Consider the following 26004-nt stretch of genomic DNA (forward strand, 5'->3'; position numbering starts at 1 on the left):
CTTTCCTTAATTTTATGAATATGTTGTTGTTTTTTCAGTGTTAATGCTTAGCTAACAACTATTGCCAGGTTGTGAATAAGCGTCTCCCTTTACAATATCAAGTCTGCTTTTATAAATAAGTGTCACAACTTCCGTTTAAAGTTAGTGCATGATCCATTATTGTAAATGGGAATATGAAAGTTGCTCTAATTCACTTCACTTAAACCTGATTTATGAATCAAAGGTAAACATTTATAAACCACAAATTCAATCATTAATACCAGTTTATAAACCCTCAACAATGAAAGCACTGGCCTTTATATTATAGATGGAGTTTCCTGATGTGTTTGCAGGTTGAGGAAGATTAATAATTACTATCTACAGGGAGGGAAGTTTCTTAAGATGAAGGTTAATAAATAAAAAGGCAATAAGAGCGAACAGTTAAATACTGAAATCAGTTTGTTTTGACAGGCTGTGGCAGACCGTTTCTTTTCCTTTTATTACCGTTAGAGCCATTTTGTATATTGCGGATAAGGTGATAAATAATTTATATTTGTTGTATTTATCCTGATTTCATATATTGAGGTAATAAAAATGCCAATTAGTTAACAATAAGTGCACTCTTCTTATTGGCTGAGACGTGTGTAACGTACTTTGGTTTAGTTGTGACGATGGAGACGAGGAGGGCGCACTAGTTTTTGACTGCACATGATTATTGCCCTTCTTCAGATCGCTGCACAGTTTTTATTTGTTGTAACTTGAAGAAAGGTTTCAATAAACCCTCGTAAGAAATAAGAACTGTAAACTACATTCTCACGCTCCATAGTTTTAGTGTGTGTTTAAAAAGTAAAAAGAGACGGAGCTAGGGATGTCACGATAACTTCTTTTCGCAATTAACGGTAGCGGTATTAAACGCCACAATTAATTAATCATCATGATTCCTAAATACTGTCACTTTCCACAAAAGATTATGTCGGAACCATATAGGCAAATACGCACCAAAATAAAGGTAAATGCACAGATACTGGTTTAAATTAAGTTAATTTTCCTAATGTAACATTGAATTGGTAGGAATTTAAATGTTAGCGTGTCATTTGTAATAGAAAAAAAACTATAAAAATAAACTTAAACATTTGGTATAGATGACAATTAATGACTTGAATATTAACTAAATTATTTGAGCCACACTAACAATTACTTCTGATATGCGGCTCCATCGTTTTTTATTTCCCTGTCGTCTTTTACATTGATTTACTCAGCTTATAATTGGCACCTGGCAACAACAGTTGTGCATCCGATTCCCACATGCGTTTCTGTGTGATGTATTTGATGTCATTATTATTCTCAGCATCGTTTGTTAAGTTGGTTGGTTAGTTAGCAAGAAAGAAAGAAAAACATGCAAAATGACTGATGTGGTCCCGAGTTGAGTAGCTTAGTCATGGGTCTAAATGAGCAACAGCACTTTTCATCAGTAAAGGTTTATATTAAGACAACAGCCTGAAGAGAGGAGCCCTGTCTGAAAGAATAAGCAACGTCACCCACGTCTGAGTTTCAGTTTTAGTTTTAGGAGTTAATCTACACTAATGATAATCTCAGAGGGAGGAGGAGGGGCGGCGATGGTTTGCAGTCAGCCTTTATATATTAGTTCTCGTTACAGCAGACACATTAATCATTAATCAATCAATAGGTGAATTTTTAGCATAGATTTTCCTGTGTGACCGTCTTCGAAAATGTCCGCCCGGATGTTTTTTAGATGCTTTTACGGTATTGTCCTTTAAAAAACATGCCATGCTGATTTTTGTTGTTGTTTTTTTTGTGTGTTTTTTGTTGATTTTCAGTATCAGTGATCATCAGCACGCCCCCATAAATCTCCCCCGGGGGGGGCTCGACGACACGGTGGTCGACCCCATCAGTCGTTGTCGTGGCTGCAGCTTCACCACACACACACACACACACACACACACAATCATCATCATCATCGTCACCCACACACCCACACTGCCAGTATGGGAGGGGTCTGCTGCTGCCCACACTTGCTCGTCTGACGCTTAGCAACCGTAAACACTTGGGATTCACAACACCGAGTTCAGTTTTGAAATGAGCACAGAGACGTCCGCTTTTTTTTTCCGTTTTTTTTTTGTTTTTTTGTAACTGACTTAAGCTAAAGAGCATCTTTCTTTTCTTTTTGCTTTCAAAGTTAAGTTTCGTCTTTCTTTAACCCTCCTCCTCTTCCTCCTCCTCCTCCTCCTCCTCCTCCTCTTCCTCCTCAGGCGGTCACATGGCACAGATGGTTAGCCAATGGCGCGGCCTCGATCAGACCAGGATTCGTGTGTGTGTGTCTGACTCCCCCGCGTGGTGTGCGGTGTGTGAGTGACGAGCGTGCGTGTGTTTCAGTTTAATCTCGCCGATTTCATTCGTCTCTTGTTGTTGTTGTTGTTGTTGTTGTTGTTGCTGCTGCTCGTGTGTGTGTTTGAGCGTGGAGCCGTGTGTGTGGAAGTATTTATCTTTGCCCTCGCCGCCGCCGCCGCGTGTGTGCATCAGGTCGTTGTGCGTCAGATCTTCCCGTGGCGCCGCCGCCGCCGCCGCCGCCTCGTCGGGACGCTGCTCGTGTGTGTCGGTGACCTCGTCGATCCAGCTCCTGAAGCGGCTGACTCGCGTGTAGAGCGCGGGGGAGGCGGGGTCGGAGCAGCTGTAACCCCCGGCGACGACCCCCGTCACGACCCATCGGCCCGACTCCCTCTGACACACCAGCCCGCCGCCGGAGTTGCCCTGACAACCGTCGCCGTGGAGGAGGCTGGTGTCCGGAGGGCTGCCTGCGCACAGCGTGCCGTGGCTGGAGAAGCTGTCGCCGTAGCGCTTCTTGCATTGCCATGACGACATCAGAGGGACCCAGGACGCAAGGACGGAGTCTGGGAGAGAAGAGAGGCGACATCACAGAAGTGATCAATTAATTAGTTCATTAACAATTCTGGTAATCATTAATCTAATTAATCAGCGGCATGCCAACATATATTTAATTAATTAATATCCAGAGTCACACTGATGAAGGAAGATGAATCAGAGGCTGTTGATGCTTTTTCACTTTAAACCACACGGGGGCGCTGCAGGAGAAACCAGAAACTCATCACAGCACCAGAGTTTAGAGGTTTAGACGATGAACTCAAACATGGATCTCTGTATCGTCCTCATCTCCCTCGTTTCCTCTCTGCTCTCTAGTGTCTGTATCTAATCGAGTGTATGAAACTCTGAGGAACATGAACGTTTTTACCTGCATCTCAATAAACTAGAATTATCATGGAAATGTTTATTTATGTCAGTAATTCAATTTAAAAAGTCAAACTAATACATTATATAGATTAATTACACAGAGAATGAAACCTTTCATGTCTTAATTTTTTTTAAATTGTAATGATTATGGCTTACATTTAAAGGGATAGTTCAACATTTTGGAAAATTGGTCCATTGCCATAATCCCTACAGTTTTAAGAGTAGGTTCATTACCAGTAATGGTTGGTCCAAGCTATTTTTAGAACGGTGGAGCAGAGCCGTGAGCTGCTCAGAGCTACGCTATGGAGGCTCATGGGATTTCTTGGTTTCCCTCATCACACTCATCAAATACACAATCCAACAACTCCACAACTCTCTGGTGGACAAGTTGTGACCTGCACATTCACCACGCTATGAGATAATAACACAACGTTACCAGACAGAGTTGTTGTAGAGGTAAATGCAGAGACTGCTTGATGAAAAACTGTCCCTGACTGAAACGTGCATCAGCGGTTTTGCATGAATTTACCTTGAAAACAACTCTGTCTTACATGTGAAGATTTCCTGCTTTTCTCAGCTACAATAACACACTGTCTCTATATACATTTTAATTTCTCCTGATTGTCATATCAGGATTTAGGCAGCAGAAACCTGTCACAAGTTCAAAATCTTCCATTTATTATTTATTATTGTTTATTCGTTATTGATATCAAAGGCTCAATATTTATTTATAAAGTGGATCTGATGAAATCTGGTGCAAATCCTTCGCTGCACCGCTGCTGCATCTGACACATATTTTTAGATACGTTGTGATGTTGGTATGAAAAATACTCCAGAGGGAAGAAGAAAAAACCCCCACACATACCTGGTCCCGTCCAGCCAGTAGTAACCATGACAACACAAGAGGATGGCACGATTCCTCCCGAAGCTGTGTCTGCGGCAGGAAGGCATGCTGCGTTAGTGTTGGGGTCAAAGGTCAGGCAGTGACCCTTGGTGCTGGGCAGCTTCAGCAAAGCCAGGTCGTGACCTCCGCTCTGCCCCTTGTACTTCCTGTGAACGACCACCTGCTCCGGGACGAGGGTCTGCTCCGACCCCCCGACACGCACCACGTACCTGGACGCATCGCTACCAAACCTGGAGAACAGAGAGATAGAGAGAGTGAAGGAACACATTTAAGGTGGATTTACAGGTGTTAGCCACCTTAAAGGAGACATATTATGGAAATATCACTTCTTGAAGGCTCTTTAACATGTATCTGGGTGTTTGTCTTGGTTTCTGGCCCCCAAAGTGTGAAAATTGACAAAAAAACTGTAATCTGTGTTGAAATCCATGTGGTTTTACGAGCTGTTCCCTCAGTTGTCATCCAATGATGTCATTAGTTTTCGAATTTGCATAATACCGCCCCTACCTGGGAGAACTGGTACCAGTAGAGGGGGTGAGGTGGAGTGAGCAGTGGCTTGTTTGCATTTAAAGGGACAGGCACTGAAACCAGCCGTATTGAACAAGGCTGTGTTGAGCGGATGAAAAAAAAAATCTTTGGGGTATTTTGAATGAAGCACGTCACATACAGTATATGTCTTTATACACCTGGGAACTATTTTAAGTTGTGGAAAAGGGGCGTAACATGTCTCCTTTAAAGTGTAGAAACCGATTCATGGCTCGGCGTTAGCTTTACCTGCTGACGCAGTGAGCGGAGGTCAGGGCCCAGCAGGGGCTGATCAAGGTGCCGCTGCAGAGAGGACCGCCGTCTTTTTCTTGGGACTGCAGCCACACCGACACCTGCCACGGCCACGTGGTCCTGAGAGAGAGAGAGTCGATCAAAATCCGATGATGGTTGTGCACAGTGATGGATCAAAGCTGAGTTAAAACCCACTCAGGGAACTGAAACCTTGTTTTGTGTGCTGAATGGTTTTGTATTTATCTCTGTTTTTTGTTGAAATTGTATTTATTTTTAAATGTATCATAGTATTTTATTGCTATTTATTCTATGTAAAGCACCTTGGTCAACCTAGGTTGTTTATAAGGTGCTATACGTATAAATAAACGTGACTTTGACCTTGATTCAACATGTCTACTACACACATTTAACTGCATTTTTTGTGTTACCACTAAAATACAAAAACAACTAAGATGAATGAAAGTCTAGTTTGAAGATCTCTATGGTGCAGATCCCTGTGGTTCATCTGCGTGCATTGTACTTAATGGGAACGAAGAGGAGGCACATAAATAATGCAGTGGGTGGTAAATACATTTGATTTAATTCAAATAAACCATAAATCATTGCTGTGTGTTTGATTGGATTCTGTATTGTTGTGTTATTTGAGTCTCAGCCTCACTCCGTCCTCGTCGTTACCTGAGCATGTTCTCCTCTCCCTGCTCCCTCCTCTTGTCGTCCTCCTCCACCAGCTTCCTCCGCCCGCAGCTCAGCTCCTGAGGTTTCACCTGAACCGTCGACTCCTGCGGCGCCACGTCGCACCGCACGCCCGCGTCCTCCCTGCGCCTGCAGCCCTGGACGCTCTGACCCAGCGACGGACACTCTCCCAGGAACTCCTCCTTCCCCGTGCACCTCACCCGGTCCAGGTGGATCGGCCCTTTCCCCTGACCGAACCCCCCGGCTGCGACCGCTCCCCCGCTGGAAAAAAATAACAAAAAAAACACACAGAGATGTTTTGGGAGGAAGGAATTTTTCGTTTTTTCTTTCGTTAACCTTAGATTTCATTTATTCTGTGTTTTATTTTGTTAAACTTCCGTTTACGTAATGCACTACGGGACACGATGGGGTTATTTGAACAAAGGACAATCAGTGCCAGGTGTTGCTGGTCGAAAGGCAAACCGTTTTCGACTGCGTCTGACGTACCGTTTCGTGTCGTGTCCGCCACCATAAGAAAAAAGTTAGTTTTTTTTGGTTTGCATTAGAACTTTTGTTTACAAAGGAACCGGATTTTGTTATAATAAATGTTGGTTTATCATTGAAACCTTGTTTTGGGCAATCTTTGTTTTATCCGCACACGCACGAAAACCTGGAGAACCTGGAAAATGGTTGACCAATTTTCCAGTCATGGAAAACACATGGAAAATGAGAAAAAAAAAGCCAAATGTCCTGGAAAATTATCTATCATATTGTGACATAAGCTACCAGAGCTCTGTTTGACTTTTTCAGACCCCACCAAGGATTTATTTTCCAAAGAAATGACAAGTGAGAAAACTAGGCTTCATGTCTCCTCTGCTGAGTGACAGATAGGGGAGCAGCAGAGAGCTGTAGTGGGCCTGGTTTAAAGACAAAAACAACATGTTTGTGTTGTTCTATGATAAATCTGTCATAAATGTAAGAGATAATTTCATAGATAAGTTAGAGCCATAGACAATAGATCTTTAAATCAGACTTCTGGGGATGAGAGAGGAATAAACATAGAAACAAACTGGTTAAATGTACAAAATAAGGTACAATTGCCGAAAAGAACACTTCTCCAAAGTATGAATGGGACGGGGGATATATAGTATCAGTGTTTGGTGTGATACAGTAACATGTCTGTCTGAAAATGATTCCAAGGAAAGAGTGGGAACCCTGACACGTCATCAACACCCCAGACCAACCTGCGTCATTTTTTTTACCTGTGTCCGAGCTGTCTGCACACGACGGCTGCGTTCAGGTCGTTCCAGCCCGAGTCGCAAATACTCCCCCAGTCTCCATGGAGATACACCTCGACTCGACCCTCCTTCCTGCTGCTGCTGCCGCCCACCAGACGCACCAGGGGACCTGACAGAGGGGAAAAAAGGAAAGAAAAACCAACATCTCTCATTGATATTCATGTCTGTGCATCTACATGGTCTTCTCTCTGCTCACACTGAGGCGGAGTTTCATGTCTGCTGACAGCGGTAAATGTCATCGCAGCCCGGCGCGTCTTTACTCAGCCTCTATTCTCATTCTAATGGAGAGTGTGTGTCGACAGGAGGCGCAGGACCTCTGGAGCGCTGAGACAGTAAACAACGCTCTGTTCCCTCTGCTGTCAACATGTGGCATTTAAACCATGGACTGATACACACACACACACATATATACACACACACACACTCATTCATACACAGGTGGTTTCACAATAAGGGAACGATACAGAACTGGTTTCCTGGCCAGATGCATGAATGAACGGATGGATGGATGCAGTCTGGCATTAGATGATCCCTCTGCAGGGACGGCTTGGCCTTTGGGTGGAAAAATGAAACGCAGTTGCAGAATCTCCAAACATCTCCAACATTGTATACCATGCATGTTTTTTTATGTCTGTGTTCTTGCTGTGCATGAATGTTCAGTGCTTCATAATGTTTCTTGTCTACTGTACTTATTTTTCTTCCAATATTTATTTATTTTATTTGTTTAATTGTGGTTTTAAACTGTGTTCTTAACTTTTTTACTGTGTTTTTAACTTTGTTCCTGATGAAATTTGTGTCTTTTATACCGTGAGCCAAAGGCAATTTTCCACCATGGTGGATAATACAGATTTATTGTATTGTATTGTATGTTATTAACATTTTTTTTCTCATTTTATTGTTTGCATGAACCTCCTTTCTCTTATATTGTGTTTTTAGGATGACAGTGTAACATCCGTCCAGAGACTACAGACGAAAATATCCTTGTTGGCTAATAACTCTGGTGCATCTACAGAAATGTTTATTGATGTGCACTATAAATAAACTACAAAATAAAATAAAAAAATCTACCGTGCAGTTAAATAATAGTCGGATTCCTTTCTTCCTCTGATTTCACTGTAATTACTTTCCGGAGAACAAGAAGTCTCTAAAATGTCGCACAGCTGCAGTCGAGTTTATTCTCTGCTGACGCACAAGACACTCAGCTGTGGAGGAAATCGTCCTGATTGCTGCACTGAAAACTGTCTGAAAATGTCATTAGAGACAAGAATCACATCACATCACACACAAGATTCACTGTTTATTTAGTTATACATTTCCTGGTCATTTAATTAATAAGTCACTTAGGGACGATGCAACTACTGCTACATTTGTATGTGTGTGTTTGCACACTTACGTTTTTTTTGCTGGACCATATTGATATTTATATTTGGCACTATTTTTTGTTAGAATTGTGTTTGTGTTTTTTTGTTTCTGCGTATCCTTTTCTCTTTTATCATATGGTGCTGCAACTGGAACCAAACTTTCCTGAAGGGATTTGACACAAGGGATCAGTTTCTGTCTTTCTATCTTTCTATTGAACCTGAGTAAAAAAGTCAATTTCAGTCAACCTGCACCAGATGCTCAAAGTCACAGTAAATGATCTGGGTCTGTCCCCAGGACCAAACCAGGTCCCTCCAAGTTCACTGATAGTTAAGTATTTATCTACTCCTGCTGATAGATAAACAGAAGACTGGTGAATCTATGACCTTTTTAACAGAGCTAATTATGTGCATGATTCATTAAATGTGGATTTAACCTTTTAATCATTTTACTCAACTTTCAGTTCTTGACAAAAAGATACTACTGAAAAGATAATGACTCTAAATGTTTAAATCCTGAGACAGGAAATGAGTCATATTATTGTTCTTACTGGGAGCAGCGGCGCTGGTTGTAGCAGAGCTTGTGACTGAACGACAGTTTGAGGAAAAATAAATTAAAACAAACAGCTACAACTGTTACAACCAGAGGCTTCGAGGTGTGAACGTGCAAACAGATGTTGAGCAAAGCGTTAAGAGCAACACTGTGAAACGATCCTGGATGGATAAAGGTTAGAAAAATGAAATAAAAAACAAACAATAACAGAGCAGTTTGAACCAGGCGTCTCTTTCTACCTGTCGAAGGTGCTATCACCGGCACCTCGTTGGTCTCGTGGTTGGATCGTCCTCGGCAGCGAACGCCGACGTCCTCGCTGTGGGAGCAGTCGGTCCGTCCCCAGATGCCATGGCGACAGTCCAGCAGGGACGTCTCAGATCCCTCGCAGTTGACGTCGTCCAGGAGGATCAGACCGACGCCCTCGCCGAACGTCCCGTCTGTCACGACCTCAGCGTGACCCCTGAGGGTGGAGAAGAAGTTAAAGAGTTCAAGTTGAAAACGCTCAGAACGACACGAGGGAATCCGAGTTGTTCAGACTTTATGATATTAAAACTAAGGTCGATGTTATTAATGTGTATTTTCTCTGTAACTCCAAATTGTTAATGTTCAATACATCAGAGTCGCTCCAGGGAAATAAACAGGCTCCAGACTTTAATCAGAGCAACAAGACAAAACATCCAGACTTTGTCTTTCAGTCCCAGATGTCCACTGAAGACAAGAGAAAGTAGAAAACAAAACTCTGCAACCTCCTTGTTACATATCTACACCGACATCACTGCAGTTAACAATAAATAATATGATTGTAATGACATAAATGTGCTGCAGTGTATCTTAAGTAAGTTAAGTAAACTTTATCTATATAGCACCTTTCGCAGATATAAAATCACAAAGTGCTTTACATTAAAGGGGTAGTTTATTTGCCATTTTGGCAAATTGGCTCATTGCCAGTTTTAGGAGTAGGTTTGTTACCTTTAATTATCGGTGCAAGCTATTTATAGAACGGCGGAGCAGAGCTGCGAGCTGCTCCCTCATCAAATACACAATCGAACAACTCCAAAACGCTAAACACAGAGACTGCTTGCTGAAAAAATGCCCCCGACAGGAACGTGCATCAGCGGTTTTACATGAATTTCCCTCTAAAACAACTCTGTCTGGTAACGTTGTGTTATTATCTCATAGCGTGGTGAATGTGCAGGTCACAACTTGTCCACCAGAGCGTTGTGGAGTTGTTGGATTGTGTATTTGATGAGTTTGATGAGGGAAACCAAGAAATCCCATGAGCCTCCGTAGCGTAGCTCTGAGCAGCTCACGGCTCTGCTCCGCCGTTCTAAAAATAGCTTGCACCGACAATTGAAGGTAACAAACCTACTGCTATGACTATAGCATCAACATCAACGTCAGGTCAGTCAGCCAAAGGCCTGAATTAACAGTACATTTCAGTTGCTTTTAAATCAACTACTATAAATTAAAACTTATAATAATGACAATAAAACATTTTGTGGCTCATATGTTTATCTTTGGATGCACAAACTGCAGGGATTCAAGCTGCAGCTATAACTCCACCCAGTGTCATTGAAGACACACGTTCATCACTGCAGCCAGGTGACTGGAGTTAAATCAGCGGAGGTCAGTGAAGAAGACACAATGTTCCACGGCCGCCAGGTTAATCTTTAAGTAAATTTACTTAGAGTTTAGCGACTCAGCTAATCTGCCACGGTGTGTGTGTTTTAACAAGATGGGACAGGCTCTTATTTCTAATTTCCTCCCTTGTTCCACGGTTAATCCAAACACAAAACTTCCTCTGTGTTTATTTTCTCCTTAATCCCCCATGAGTCAAATCCAAATCGTCTTTTGCAGGACGACTTTTAATGTGAAACCGACCTGGAGTCTGGGTGTTGGGGGTCATACGGTGTATTCGTACCTGTAACCCAGCTGTCTGCAGACCACCTCTGCGTGCTGCTGGTTCCAGTGGTCGTCACACACCGTCCCCCAGTCCCCGTTGTGGAAAACTTCGACCCGACCCTCCCAGGGACTGTCTCCTCCCACCAGCCGCACCACGCCATCTGAAAAACAGTGTCACGCGAGTCGACGACATCATTAACTCCTCTGGGACTGTAAATGTAATTAAAGGCGGATCCACTTGACTTGACGGTGCAACCACAAGGCACAGATTACATTTTACATGTTACAGATGCTGCCTTTGCCATTAACATTAACCTTAATGTTTAATTTCCAGATTAATTATTAATCTCAGATTAGTTTGCTGAATTGTAGCTGCTGTTTCATGCCAGTAGATAAGTTTCTTCTTTACTGCCTTTAATCCTGTTTCTGCCTGTCACACAGAGGATGTTGCTGCTTCATGTGGTAATCATTTATTGATGTTCGGGGGCTATAAATAGCGGCTCTATAAGCCGACCGCTGGGTTCAGAGTATATAGTGTGTGTGTGTGTGTGTGTGTGTGTGTACAGTAGATGTACCTGTATAAGGGCTGCAGGAGACCCCAGCGTCCTCCATGTGGTCACAGTTGTGCTGCTCCCAGTCCCCGTGGGGACACTGATCCAGGAACAGCTCGTTTCCTGTGCACTTGACGGCGTCCAGCAGGATCGGACCCGAGCCCTGACCGAAGTGAGCCCAGGACCAGGCCTTCGCCACCCCCCTGCAACACACACACACAAACACACACACAAACACACACACACACAGCATTAACTCACTCTCACAGAAGGTTTCGTGTCTTTTGAAGCCACTTGAAGCTGCACTTGACACGTATCTTATTTCTGATATTGATTTTATAGATGTGACAGGCTGATCTACAGGATCAAAAGATTCATAACAACATTGTTCTGCCTTTATGGCGGCGACAATAAGCCACACTGTCGTCGGCTGTGCACAGATCACAGCTCACTGGTATCTTGAGCTGCCGTCCACAACAGTATCTGGTAACGCTTTATAATAAGTACACTATTAAGCATTAGTTAAGCATTAAATACTGAATTCATCATTTATAACACATGAATACTCATTAGTATGTAGTTTATAAACAGTTAAAAATGTTTTACTCATCATTGCTCAGCACTAATTGTATTTATAAACTACATACTAATGAGTATTCATGTGTTATAAATGATGAATTCAGTATTTATTAACGCTTAACTAATGCTAATAGTGTGTACTTATTATAAAGCGTAACCCAGTATCCTGAAATACTAATAGAGTCCTACTAATTGATAAAATAAAGAGTAATTTGCTAAATGTGCAGTAATTTGGAATTTGGTGCATTTTTGACTGAATGAAAAAGATCTGGAGGAAAAGTTGAGAAATCAAATTCATTCTTTCATCATTACTACTGTATAAATTTAAAAAATCTGAAATCCATCCCATTGATGTCAATTTCAATATTCACTAAAAAGGCTTGAAAAATCAGGGAATCACCAAAGTTGAAGTCTGACCCACTTGTGCGACTATCCACAATAAAAAAAAAATGCATATAGTTTCTAAATAAGGACTATATCTAATAGAAAAAGAAGTCAAACTCATCCAAATAAATAATAAATAGCTCTTGCAAAGATGCTGTTGCATTCATGTGGTGATGATTTATTGATAACCAAAATGCAACGTTTGTTTTGTTCTCGTGTGTCCATGTATTTCTTCTGCTGCTGTGTGCAGATGAAGTTGTTACGGCTGAAAATAATAAAAGCTTTGATAAAAACAAAGTAGGAACATAAAATATACACTGTGGGCCAATGCAAGCTGAACTCCCTACACATCTACAATTTGTTATTATTATTTAAATTCAACATTTTGGAGGAAAACAGCCTCAGAAATCAATAAAAGAGGGAAGAAAAGACAAGTTTTCTCTGTGTGCTGCTGTCACTCCTGTCACATACAGTAGGACGTTGTGAGTAGATGGATGGTTGTTGTCAACAATCATATTTGTGGGAGACTTTATTTCACATGCCCATTGGGAGGGGGGGGGGGGTTGTTTTGATGGTTGAGAGCATGAGAAGTGTTTAAATGTTTGGCACACTTGTATTGTAGCAAAAAGAAAATATCCCGGTGGGAAAACACAAATCATTTTTGGTTCATTTTGTCTTCAATTGTCAAAATACCTCGGTGCCTGTGTGCAGCTGTGTGAGAACCAAATGCATCAGCATCAAGACATCTATTATTTAGAGACACAAACGCAGATGGTGAGGTGTCCCCCGCTGTTTGAGGAGATGAAATACAACCTCGTGTTCAACATGGAAGTGTATCTGACTCTTCACAGCTACGATTTCATCACTGTTTGACACTCGGAGTCGTGTGGGATGTTAAACCTCCTCTGCAGGGTTGTGCATGAGGAGGAAACACAGACTCAGACAGCGTTTCCCTAAGATCCTTCTGTGGTTTTTCACTAAATCAACCCAACGACACCCAAGTGGTCTGCCTCGAAGTCGAAATATTCCAGCTCACTAACGATTTCTCACTCAAGAGATTCAGGAAATACCTCAGCTTTTATTCACTATTGGGCTTTTAAAAAGAGTGGCGGCTCTTGTTTATCTACCGTAAATTCTCAAATAAAACGCCGGTCTCCTGTACTGGGCCGAGTCTGGCTCCAGGGTTGAGCAAATAAAAACCGGTCTCAAGTTCTTGTGAATGTGCAAAACCTCCCAAAGCCCACGATCGCCAGTTTGGGCCGTTTCTAAGCTGCTTAATTCATGCAAGAGTTTTTAATGGGCCTGAAAATTAAAGGGCATTTCCAGTCGTAATCAATGTTTACCTCAGATATCAGGTCACCTATGATCAGTTCATTTCATACCATCCATACTCCCAACTGCAGCGTGTGGGCGTTTATATTCGTTTTTGTTCAAGAATCTATCGTTTTTTTCAATGTTCATTAATGGGCCTCAGACACTGTGTCTCACATTCAGCGGCTGCAGCCTTCAGTCCCTCTACTGTTGTGTTCTCTGACCCGGCAAGGAACAATGTGTCATCTAATTTAATTGTAAAGCGAATTTTAAAATTTAAATGATGGTCAAAAGGATGTTACTTGCGACCACTAGTCCGGAGCCCATTAATGAACACTGAAAAAAGCGATAGATTCTTGAACAAAAACTAATATAAACGTCCACATGCTGTAGTTGGGAGTATGGATGGTATGAAATGAACTGATCATAGGTGACCTAATATCTCGGTAAACATTGATTACGACTGGAAATGCCCTTTAAAATCTGACCCGGTCCGACCGGTGGGTTTTGAAGCCCAGACCCAACGCGTGCTCCAGATGTGGATCTTTCCTTCTATTCTCACTCTTATAAACAGTAAGAACAGAATGATTTGACAGTATTTTCTCATCTTTGCGGAGCATAAGTTTAGTTCAAAGTTAAATAAAAGCCTGTCCCATTCAGATGCCTGTCTCTTCTATTGGAGAATTTACGGTAATTTATAGTGAAAATATACTACAGCTGTGAGGCCTGTCCCATTTATATTACTCAAAATGACCAAAGTAATTTCCTCTTCTGGTGCTGTCTTGTCTTGAGGGTCATGCTAAAACAGAAAGTGGACAGTAAAACCCTCTGACAGCGAGTCTGACTTAGTAAACTTCACTATGTCTCAACAGAAGAGCGGGGAACTTCCTCCTAGTAACTTTGTCGCATACGAACGTGTCAGATGAAGCGTTAGATCTAAAGAGGAAGCGACATCACATATGTGAACTTGTTGTAGTGTGAAGGTGTGAAAAACCGCCGGCGTACCCAAAACCGAGCTGCCTGCACACCACTTCTGCATCTCTGTCGTCCCACTGGTCATCGCAGACGGAGCCCCACCTCCCGGCGTGAAACACCTCCACTCGACCTTCAAAGTCTTCCTCGCCTCCGACCAGACGCAGAGGAGGGCCGCTGCCTGGGAAACACAGCGAAGCAGATCAGCGTCTCTCCCAAAAATGAATTTGTATTTACATTTTAAACTGCTTTTCGTGTCAATGATTTAAGATAATAAAACTCAGTCTGTGTCTCTCAGGTGTGTCTGTGCGTGGGACGGTAATTCGGGTCTGGTTGCCATGACGCTGTAGAAGTCACACTGACCTTCTGGCGGCGCGCACGCCACTGCAGCCTCGTTTCCATGGCTACAGTCACCTGTGACGAACGTCCTGCTCCGGCACTTGCTCAGGGTGTTCTCATCCCCGCGGCAACCCAGACGCTCGTAGTGAAAGAGGCCGGAGCCCGAGCCAAACTGCGAGTGCTGCAGCGCCGAGCCAATGTCACTGTTGGAGGAAAAAAAATAAAAAACCAGTTCATCAACAGAAAATTGATTGATGACTTTTCTCTTTATTTGATTGCAAGCTTTGTTAATGTTAATGTTTTTATCCTAAACTGCTGGAAGTTGTGAATTTCCCTCGGGATGAATAAAAGTATCTATCTATCTATCTATCTATCTATCTATAGATAATTAGTTAAGTGGTTTTTTCATGCAAAAATGTAAAAAGTTTCATATTAAAAGCCGCAAACGTGAGAATTATTTTGCTTCCTCTTTGTCTTGAATGTTGTTAAGGTGTCACTGGGGATTCTGGGTAATTTGTGGCAGCCAGATTAAATTAAATTAAGATAAAGATTTCACTTTATTGTCATTTTTATGTACAGTAAGTGCATAAAAACGGGATACTGTGCAGCAATTCAAAAACAATTTAAAGAGAAACAGTGCAGCAATAAAAAAAATTGTCCAAAAGATAAAATAAGTCAGTGCAGCATTAAGGAAGTGAATACATATTAAATAGTAAGATAATATAAGATAAAAATGTAGTGTGCATGGTGGGGATACACAGTGTGTTCAGTATTCTGACTGATATTGATTAGCAATATAATACATGTAATAAATCAGCTCAACCTTGACCTGGTGAAGGACTAAAATGCTGCTTTCACATTCAATTAATAATAATCTAATGATACAATATTTTAAATTCAGATATTTTTACAGCCTGGTATAAATGCTTTGTGACTACAACAGATCAAACTTGGTTTTGTTCCTCCTTCCTACCCGAGGCCGAGCTGCCTGCAGATCACACTGGCGTCTCTGTCTGTCCAGTGGGAGTCACAAACCGCCCCCCACTGGCCGTTCAGGTAGACCTCCACCCGCCCGCTGCCGGAGGACGAGCTGCCCACCAGACGAGCAGCACCTACAGAAAAACAGAGAGAGAGATGAGGGGGGTTAGTGCTCAGGAAACACATGAATGTGACTGTACATGGGTTGTATATAGATGCATATTGGCTGAATATGAATGTATATACTGTAGGTCTGTGTTGGAGGTTTCGAATAGATTTCTATATTTTATACATATATATTTATATTTTTGATATCTTGTTAAGTAACATTGACAATAATTATTAGAGGATAATATGATAAAAAGGACAAGGGATAGGATCATATACGTTTTTTTTACTTCTTCCTACTCCCTTTCAAACATGTTAAGAATGTTGATGAATATATAGTTTATTATTTTATTTGTTTTACATCACTATGCAGCCTACCGTTGCAGATCAGGACTGCACAAACACTTGAGCACTTTAAAGCAGAAGTAAGTGGTCCGGTCGTTTTCGCTAATGCTGCGTTCCAGGCAGGCTTTTGAAATCGTAAATTACAGCTTCAAGTCACAACTTACGACTTTGTAGCGTTCCAGGCAACCCACTCGTGTTTTTCCGACCTGTTTTACCGGTGAAAGTCACTATAACGGCCACTCGTAACTTCCGACCGGTGAACTCGTACCAGATCGAACTGGTGCGACTTCACGGTCGGAAAAATACGAGTTTCCTTGAACGCACCATAACAGTCCTCGTCCCTACGTCGCCACATTCACGGCGTTCCTTGGCTGCACACACAGCCCTGCATGCCGTTCTCTCTCCTCATTGGATAAAAACTGTAGGATACGATAAATGTTTTCTCCTCGGCTCAGAGCAGAGCAGAGTGACTGAGAGACCCGTGTTTCAGTCCAAACACTCTATGTAAGTGATTGCTGTCGGAAGACATAACTATTTAAGACTTATATTAACACAAATATATCACTTACTTCTGCTTTAAGTCTCTATTAAAAAATCATCTCTTTTCCTTGGCATTTCAGGATTATATGTCTTCACTTTTGTTTTATTGCATATTTTTACTGTATTCCTGTATCCCATTTAGCTTTCTTTTTGTAATTGTGGGTTTTATTGTACAGCACTTTGGACAACTTGGGTGTGCTATATAAATAAATATCTATTGTATTGTTTTTTTCTTGCTGTTTGCTTTGTCATGTGTCAGTCTTTCTTTTATTCTACCGTACATGTTCGAAACAAAGGCTTAATAATAATGAATAAATAAACATTCGGGTCTTCTGTGGACGCACCCTGGTGGCAGTCGCAGTAGGCCCAGCCGATGGCTCCAGAGTTTTGCCTGAAGAAACACCAGGGGTTGGACTCTCGGTCCGGGTTCCTGCAGAAGCTGTGGTCGCCCAGCCCTCGGCCCGGGTACTGCATCACATAGTCTGGAAAGTCGGTCCATTTCAGACAGGGGGCGCCAGAGTCCGTCTGGGACACGGTGCCGTTGTAGTATCCCAACTCAGTGAACCCCTCAGAGCAGGACAGAGGCACTGTACAGAGACAGAGGGAGGGAAGGAAGGAGGGAGGGGGAGAGGGGGAGAGTGAGTAAATGTTCAAGAAGATGCGAGAATAAGATGTTTTGGATGAAAAGAGGAAGAAGAGGAGGATTTGGGTCAGAGAGGACAATGTGAATAAAAGGGAGCGAAATGGGAAAAGTCTGATTGCGGGAGGAGGAGTGGAACTGCTCTTATTGAAATCTCATTATCGCCGTGTCTGTGTTTTATCTGAGCATAAAAGCTTACATGGGCGATTCATATGCTGTCCACTGCCACAGTCGGATCCCGCCTAATGCACTCACCCTCGCGCCTGAGCCTTGTTGGAGTGGTTGAAATTCCCACAGCCTTACAACCGCCCCTTATTTAACCTGGCTGTGACCAGAGACTCGCAGTAATCTTCTCTGAGAAGGAGGAAATGTGAGAGGAGCTGGAGTGAACTAAGTGAGGGAAACTGCTGACATCAAAGTGCTGCAAAAATTAGGCCACAAAGCTAAAAAAAAAGAAAAAAAAAAGAGCTTCTTCCACGCTGTAGCCAGCTTAAAAAACTTAGATCACACATTAATGAACAGCGATCACAGCGCACAACATCACAAGCTGAGTGGCACACATAACAGCAGCAGACATAGTAACACACTCAGAGGTGCAAAGCGGTTGTAAAGGTGCAAACTGTGATTTATTAAGTGACCTATGAGTGTGGTTAGATAAGAGTCGCAGGAGGAGTGTGGAGGGTGAGATAAAAAAATAAAAAAAACAACCTTCTGTGTCCTTAAGGCGACATTTCATGTTAATATTTTTTAAATGTTTAATATTTCTTTGCGTATTCATGAATGTCTCACAGTCTGGGTTGGTTTTAGCAGCACTGGCAGCAGGCTGACATGTTTTACTCTTAATGAAACGTCTTTACACATACTGAGTAGACTGGCTGTGAAATTCGGTGCTGAAAGAACAAATCACTGCAGCAGTGAAATCCGACCAAAACCAACAGCAGAGGAGGAGAAAAAAAAAGATCTGTGATGACAGAAACGGGCCACAAATACAGTTAATTTTCTCCGGATGTGTGGCTCTACAAAAAAAACTGCCATTTCAAAATTCAGTCAAAGTGTTTGTAGGATCTTTGGTGTGTGAAAAACTGATCCAAGTATGATGAGTAGCTATAGGGTTAAAATAACGTTGATCTCTCCCATTGGAAAGAATAGACTGAGACCTGCTGCTGGTTTCCTGAGGGGGCGGAGAGGTGAGACACGGTTACAGGAAATGTTTGAAAGTGAAACAAATGTTTTCTTTTTCTGCCAGTAACTTTGGTGATTACCAGACTTTCCCAGTGGCGCCATCATCAGGTCAAAATTAAAAGAAAAAAAATCCCCAACCTTTTCATTCTATGGCAAAACTACAAAAATAACCCCATGAATCAAAAGTGCTGTGAACTGCTGAAAGCCCACGGCCAAGACAGAATCAACCTGATGTTCATGGGTTCATCTGTGAACTGTCCTTTAAAGCGATAGTTCAACATTTTGGCAAATTGGCCCATTGCCATAATCCCTATAGTTTTAGGCGTAGGTTTGATACCTTTAATTGTCGGTGCAAGCTGTTTTTATAACGGCGGAGCAGAGCCGTGAGCTGCTCAGAGCTACACTACGGAGGCTCATGGGATTTCTTGGTTTCCCTCATCAAACTCATCAAATACACAATCCAACAACTCCAAAACGCTCTGGTGGACAAGTTGTGACCTGCACATTCACCACGCTATGAGATAATAACACAACGTTACCAGACAGAGTTGTTTTCGAGGTAAATTCATGCAAAACCGCTGATGCACGTTCCCGTCGGGAGCAGTTTTTCAGCAAGCAGTCTCTGCATTTGCCTCAAAAACACTACTGCTACTGCTATGACTATAGGGATTATGGCAATGGGCCAATTTGCCAAAATGTCGAACTATTCCTTTAAACCCACGACCACAAGAGTCTGTTTCGTAGTAGAAGAAGCAGAAGCAGAAAGAAGAAGTAGTAAAGTGCTACCTGTGTAGGGAACAGTGCTGTATGAATGGGTGAATGTTGTTTCCATTGTGTTGTTGTTCACACTATCAAACAGCTGCACACGCCTTTATGTGTTTCTGTTATTGATAAAACAAGATAAATCCACCGTACTTTGGAAACTTTACACCTTTTCTCAACTACACTATACTTCAAAGGTGAGATGTTTAACTTTTTATGTTAATCTGACAGCTGAGTGAAGCTCCAGAGTGCTCAGTATTAAATAAATCAATAAGACACTATTAAATCAATTTTAAATGAATGTAGTTTCATCATTAACAATGGCAGGACCAAACCTTACTTATCAACCAACCATCAAACTGAAAACATGAAAATCCCCCGAAAACCAGAGAGAAACCTCTGTGAATTGCTTAACACGTTGTTGTGTTGCGTTTGTTCTTTCTCTGAAGAATTTCACGACTTTCCACAGACACCGAAGCTCCGAGGGGTTTTTGAGGCCAAGCAGCAACTACACTATGATTAATGGTGGAGGTGCTTCAATAACCAGCAATGGTCTTATCTCTCCGACACACACAGCTTGGCCGTCCAGGAACATTATCAACGCAGTGCAACACTTATGCCCAACTCACACACATTTTACTGCATAGAGAGAGAGAGAGAGAAGCACACACTACAGCGCCGGCAGATGCAGAAACACACACATTGAGTGCAATTTGGGGAGAGATAAGAGGAAGAGCAGCCGAGGGAAGCAGTGAAAGCACTGGAGAGTGTGAGTGAGAGGAAAATCAATCAGGCAGAAGTGTACCGAACTAAAACAGATCTATTCTCAAACAATAAATAATACAGAATACACTCAGACATCGGACCCAAAAACAGCTCGCACTAGCATCCAAACCTTAAAAAAGAAAAAAAAAGCCTTCTGGCGTCAGAGACCAAAAAGGAAAAGGGGGCGTCTGTCCCTTTAAGAAACATGACACAGGAGGAAACTGAAAGTTAAGTTCTTTCTTTAGAAACGGCAGAGTGCTCTCTCTTTGTTTTTCTTTCAGCTTTGCACACCTACACCAGCGCACGTAAGTACGAAGTCGTCAGTTTCTGAGTCAAATCTTCATCACAGCGCACAGGACGTGAAATCTGTTGTGTGTGAGTTGTAGTTTCGTCCCACTCTTTGCTAATTTCAGCCTCCTTGTTGTGATATGTCACCAGTCACTGCTGCTGCTGCTGCTGCCGTTCGCACTGTTACAAATGAGTCGTCTCGTTCATAAAGTCAGAACACGAGGTCCTTTTAGGGAAGTTATGTATCACATGATCTTCACCAGCAGAGAGACACTCTCTCATTTGTTATATAACTGCAGATATTCAAATCGTCTGAATGCACTGTAAAGACTTCTGCTTTGTGTTACCGTAGCTGAAACGTTGACATGCAGGTTTCACTCTTGACCTTGGAGATAAAAACAGCTGATAACAAGGTTGATTTTACAGTCTGGAGCTTTTCACACACATTATGTTGTCTTCATGAAGGACATTCATTATGTTGCAATCACTTCAACAGCTGCACAGTATTTGAGCTCAAGAATGAACTCTAAACTTCAGCTTTAAATGTCTGAGAAGTGCTTTTAAGTGTGTTTTTGTGTTGTTATGTTGTGCACTTATGTTATGTAAAATACAGTTTCCACACAAACCCCTCCTCCTTGATGTTTACATAGTCAAATCCTTCACTTTCATTTTGCTGATTGTGATGTTAGCCCTGTCTGTTATATATACAGCTGCAATTTCCTGCCAGAAACTTCAGTGTCCTGTCTCCCTGTGTTCTCCCTCTTGTGATCACCCAATGTGTTTCACCTGTCCTGATTGCACCACCTGCATCTCGTTCCCTTGTGTATTTAACCTGTGTGTCTTCCCATCGTCCTTGTCGGATTGTCTGCATTGCTTCCCTCTGTCTGAATGTCTTCCTGTGTTGCTGCCCTGAGTTCTTGCATTTAGAAAGTAAGTTTGTTTTCAATAAGTCCCTTAGTCCGTACCGCGTTCAGTGTCTGCAGGGTCTGCATTATGGGTCCATCTTCAAACCTTCAACTTGACATAGCTCTGGAAAAAATTAAGAAACCCTTTCAAAATGATCAGTTTCTCTGGTTTTACTACTTATAGGTATGTGTTGGTGAAAAATGATCAGTTTTATTTTATTCTATGAACTACTGACAAATTTTTTTTCCAAATTTTAAATAAAAATATTGGCAATTTTAGAGCATATGTTGTTGTGTTTTCAAACCTTGAACACAATTTTTTTTTAACTTAGGAAGAGTTCAGAAATCAACATTCAGTGATCAAATAACCCCAAGTTTTAATTGCAGCAGTGGTTTTTATAATCTCCGTTAAATATGGTCTCTTAATTTTTTCCAGAGCTGTATATATATAGATGTACAGAGTGATTAATGGATTCCTGTTTCATCTCGTACATCACAATCACATCACGTTCTGTCGAAAAATTAAAATAAATAAAGAACAATCTGATAAGTATATTTTTTATAAGATGTAATTAATTATGAAGCTTGTGGTTAATTTATTAAATAGTGAGAGATTCTTATCACAGACCCAAACACATTCACCAGAGGAGAAAGTTGAGCCAGGGAACACTTTGTTGCTCAATAAATGACTTAAACATTAATCGGTTTTAAGAACTGCGGCAAATTAATTTTCTTTCAGCCGATCAATTGATTAAATCAACATTTGTCTGTTTGTCCTAGAAATGGCTTCCAACGTCAGTCTCTTATCTGAGGAGCAGTTCCTCTGTCCGATCTGTCTGGACACGTTCACTCGACCAGTTTCTACTCCGTGTGGACACAACTTCTGTAGCTCCTGCATCACGTCGTACTGGGACAACGAGCCTCGCTGCCAGTGCCCGGTCTGCAAGTACAGGTTCGACACGAGGCCGCATTTAAAGGTCAACACTTTCATTTCAGAGCTTGCGTCGCAGTTCATGATGCTTCAGGCGACGGATTGCCAAAGCTTGGATCAACTGAAGCCCAACTCTGGAGGTGTGGTGATGTGTGACATCTGTACCAACGACAACCAGCAAGAAGCCGTCAAATCCTGCGTGGAGTGTCTGACCTCGTACTGCGGCGCTCACCTGGAGCCTCACCACCGAGCGGCCGGGCTGAAGAGACACAAACTGGTCGATCCTGTGGAGAACCTGGAGGACAAGCTCTGCAGGGAGCACAACCACCTCCACGTCTTGTTTTGCAGAACAGACAAAGCTTTGCTGTGCGACGTCTGCGCCAGTTCGAAGCACGTGACCCACGACATCGTTCCCGTGTCGCGGGCGTACAAAGAGATGAAGGATCTGCTGGGAGACACGGAGGTCAGGGTGCAGCAGATGATCCGGGAGAGGCAGCAGGCGGTGGAAGCCACGAAGGAGTCGGTGGATGAGAGCAAGAGAGAAACCAAGGACGTGATAGCCGGCGGCGTGCGGGACTTGACGACGCTGGTGTCTGAGATTCAGAAGAGCCAGGCGGAGCTTGCGGAAGCGATGGAGGAGAGGCAGAAAGCAGCAGAAGACGAAGCAGATGGTTTTATTAGCAGTGTGGAGCAGGAGCTCACTGAGCTGCAGAGCACAGCCATGAAGCTGAGGGACTTAAAACAAACTGTCGACCAGCTGCGTTTCCTCCAGGGCTTCTCCAACGCGTCCCTGCTGCCTCCCACCATGGACTTGGCGAGCTTCAGGTTTAGCAGACACCTGGAGATCCAGCACGTCCAGAAATGTCTGAGCAGCTCGGTGTCTCAGCTGCGAACGTTGCTGCAGAACATGAACACAGAGATGAAGGACTTCTCTGTGTCTGACGACGCCACGCTGAGGAACGCGCAGCGCTACGAGGTGAACGTCCTGCTCGATCCCGACACGGCCCACCTTCTGCTCGTCATATCCGACGACAGGAAGCAGGTGAGATACAGCGTGGGTTCAGGTCTGTGGGGGGTTCAGAACCTGAAGCCGAGCATGTTCACCGAGCAGCTGGCCGTCCTGGGACAGAGAGGGTACTCGTCACACAAGTTTTACTTCGAGGTGTTTGTGGGCGAAAAGACTGAATGGTGTCTGGGCGTGGCCTCGGCTTCGGTCCAGAGGAGAGGGGCGCTCGTTCGGAGTCAGTTCTCTGGACTCTGGGCCATCTGGTTTCTGCAGGATCAGTTTGAAACCTTCGGTTCTCCCGGTGTGACGGTACACTATGGGAAAGTGGAGCGAGTCGGAGTGTTTGTGGATTATGATCAAGGTGAAATATCGTTCTACGACGTTCAGGCCGCCAGGCTGATTTTCTCATTTACCGAGTACGTCTTCGACGAGGAGCTTTACCCGTATTTAAATCCTTGTGATAATGAATATGGTTCAAACCTGGCTCCGATGGTGATCGTCCCAGTCACTCGCACTGAGTAGGGGCGGCTTTAGACACACAGTGATTTATGGGTTAATTATTATAATGCAGCTGATTATACAGTATAAGCACCTTGAATTCAATGAAGACTCTTCAGCGAGGCAGCTTTTCTTAATAAGTAGGAGAAGCTTTGATGGAGAGGAACCATCTTCACTTGTGTGATTTAGAGCACACATTTACAACCTTAAGCTGTAATGTAATATAGTTCTTTGATTAAGAGTAAAACTGTATTTCTATAGTTTGTTTTGTTTTGTTTAATCTATCTTGGATTCCAGTTTGTTATTTTGCTTCAAAGCTGATACAATCGCTAAATTATTGGAAGTACTTATTGTTAATTTATTTAAATTAATTGTTTCAACTGACCAGCTGTTGTGTTTGACTCACTGAAATAATAATAAATGTAGGACGGCTCGTTTTGTTCTTGTTGGCTTCCTGTCACGCCATCAGGGTTGGAATAGATAAGAGTTATGGTTAATTTCATATTATCTTCACCTTTGCTTTCAGGAGCTATGGAAAGTCAACATGTCTTTTGAGAAAAGGAGAAAATAAAAGCAAAAATAAATCAGCATTGAAAGTTAATTTACCAGGTAGAAAAACTCCCATACATGCCATTTACTTCAAGTCTCCTTATTAAACATTCATAAGCAATATACAAACATGTTTATGTGTTAATGAGTCTAACTTCTCCTTCAAAGACATATTTTGTATTATAACAGCTTTTTACTCCATTATCATTCATGATCTGTTAATAAACAAACTACTAATTATAGATGTTAACCACACTCATTCCTGTGACGTGTTATAGTCTATCCATCCTGATATACTGCTCATAGATGTGGAACAAGGGGCCCATGTTTTTATTTTTATCATTTTATTTCTGAATGAGTCAGTTAAGATGAGCAGTGAAGGAGCAACAATGAGCGATAAAATAAAAACCTCCACCCAGGAGCGCTTTAGCTGTCTGAACAGCTAAGAAAAACACTATATTTACCATTGCAGGTGTGTTCAATGTGATAAATATTGAACTGAGATAAATATCTCTGTTTGATGGTGTCGTTTCCAGATTCATATACTACACTAATATGTATCAATGTTATTTAAACCATACCATGTTCTTATGTTCATTTTGTTTTTTTGATGACACAACATGTGTGTCTTGGTCTCTCTGTGCTGGTGAAGATTATTGAAATGAATAAATGAAAAATATTTAAGCTGTATATGCTGTGTAATTGTAATAAAACTTTTATGTCAGCTTGATGAAAATTTAAACATGCAAAAAAAAAAGAAAAAAGCATTACATAACTAAAGCAGGCGACATTTCTGGTGAATGTCCCCTCATTTCCATCATTGGTGAAAGCAAAACATTTCATTTTTGTTTGTGTGGAGCTGAATTTCACCTCCACAGGCCTGAAATTCATTATTAAATTCGCCTTTTTTCTCCTCCTCTGAATTTCACTTCATGCTGCCTCATCTCCATCCTGTGTACCTCATTCAAGCTCTTTAATTCATCACAACTCCCGCAGCGTTCAGCCACAAACACACACACACACACACACACACACACACACACACACAGACACAACACTCGATGGTACTAACACCCTCCTCATTGCCACGACAACGGTACCCTGCCCATCGCCATGGGAACGCTCAGTCTCCCTGCTCCCATAATCCATTTCCCAGCCACAATGGGTATTTGACACGGTTCACACTCGGAGGTTTGCTGTATTGGAGGAGGGGAGTTTGAGTTTTTTTTATACAAAAACACACACATCGATTATCGGGGAAATTCAGTTTTTTAACCATTTAACCTGATTTTGATACAATTTTATAAAAAAAAAAAGGTGGATGCACGACATTTGCGCAACATTTGCAGAGTTCCCATCGTGAAAATAAAGCTCACTCATTTAAAAAACGTCAGGAAATGATAATAAAAAGCTGTTTTGTTGGTGTGTTTATAACCGCACATCATGTTCAGTTGTCTCGTCAGTGTGTGTGTGTGTGTACGCAGCTTCAAAAGCAGCAGATATCCCAGTTCTGGTAATGAGCCTGAGAAGGAGGAGCTCCTCACCCCAACCCCCCACCACCAATATCATCATCAGGGCCTCCACTACTCCTCTCAGGGATATAAAGAAAGGAAGGAGGAGGAAAATGAAAAAGCAGAGGGGGTTGCAGGCCGGAAGGAAGAGGA

The 26004-nt window shown here is 42.3% G+C and overlaps 2 protein-coding genes across 4 annotated transcripts in view; one reads left to right on the top strand and one right to left on the bottom strand.

Moving 5' to 3' along the window:
* Window positions 1–1960: 1960 nt before the first annotated feature.
* Window positions 1961–26004, bottom strand: part of LOC146967416 (neurotrypsin-like) — a 30561-nt gene continuing 6517 nt past the window's right edge. Inside the window, exons 3-14 of the mRNA XM_085761465.1 lie at window positions 17159–17401; window positions 15817–15955; window positions 14868–15046; window positions 14538–14685; window positions 11283–11461; window positions 10727–10868; window positions 9045–9265; window positions 6859–7003; window positions 5600–5878; window positions 4922–5044; window positions 4112–4380; window positions 1961–2888 (exon numbers count right to left, since the gene is read on the bottom strand). Of these exons, the coding sequence (XP_085617591.1) occupies window positions 2293–2888; window positions 4112–4380; window positions 4922–5044; window positions 5600–5878; window positions 6859–7003; window positions 9045–9265; window positions 10727–10868; window positions 11283–11461; window positions 14538–14685; window positions 14868–15046; window positions 15817–15955; window positions 17159–17401 (2663 nt within the window). The 3' untranslated portion in view covers window positions 1961–2292. The remainder of the gene's footprint in view (window positions 2889–4111; window positions 4381–4921; window positions 5045–5599; window positions 5879–6858; window positions 7004–9044; window positions 9266–10726; window positions 10869–11282; window positions 11462–14537; window positions 14686–14867; window positions 15047–15816; window positions 15956–17158; window positions 17402–26004) is intronic.
* Window positions 20098–25179, top strand: LOC146967417 (E3 ubiquitin-protein ligase TRIM39-like). Of its 3 annotated transcripts, none has more exons than XM_085761572.1 (2): window positions 20098–20538; window positions 22137–25179. In XM_085761572.1, the coding sequence occupies exon 2, from the start codon at window positions 22139–22141 to the stop codon at window positions 23813–23815; it is 1677 nt and encodes a 558-aa protein (XP_085617698.1). In that variant the 5' UTR covers window positions 20098–20538; window positions 22137–22138; the 3' UTR covers window positions 23816–25179. The 3 variants fall into 3 exon arrangements, with proteins under 3 accessions (XP_085617698.1, XP_085617695.1, XP_085617697.1); XM_085761569.1 differs by having other exon boundaries at window positions 20098–20468; XM_085761571.1 differs by lacking the exon at window positions 20098–20538 and adding an exon at window positions 20568–21381.

The sequence above is a fragment of the Trachurus japonicus genome, chromosome 19 (assembly GCF_045865225.1).
Source record: "Trachurus japonicus isolate A0001 chromosome 19, Traja_1.0".
NCBI lineage: Eukaryota > Metazoa > Chordata > Actinopteri > Carangiformes > Carangidae > Trachurus > Trachurus japonicus.

Bases quoted from the DNA above. Each gene is read 5' to 3' on its own strand.
- LOC146967417 (XM_085761572.1), top strand. From the start codon at position 22,139: ATGGCTTCCAACGTCAGTCTCTTATCTGAGGAGCAGTTCCTCTGTCCG.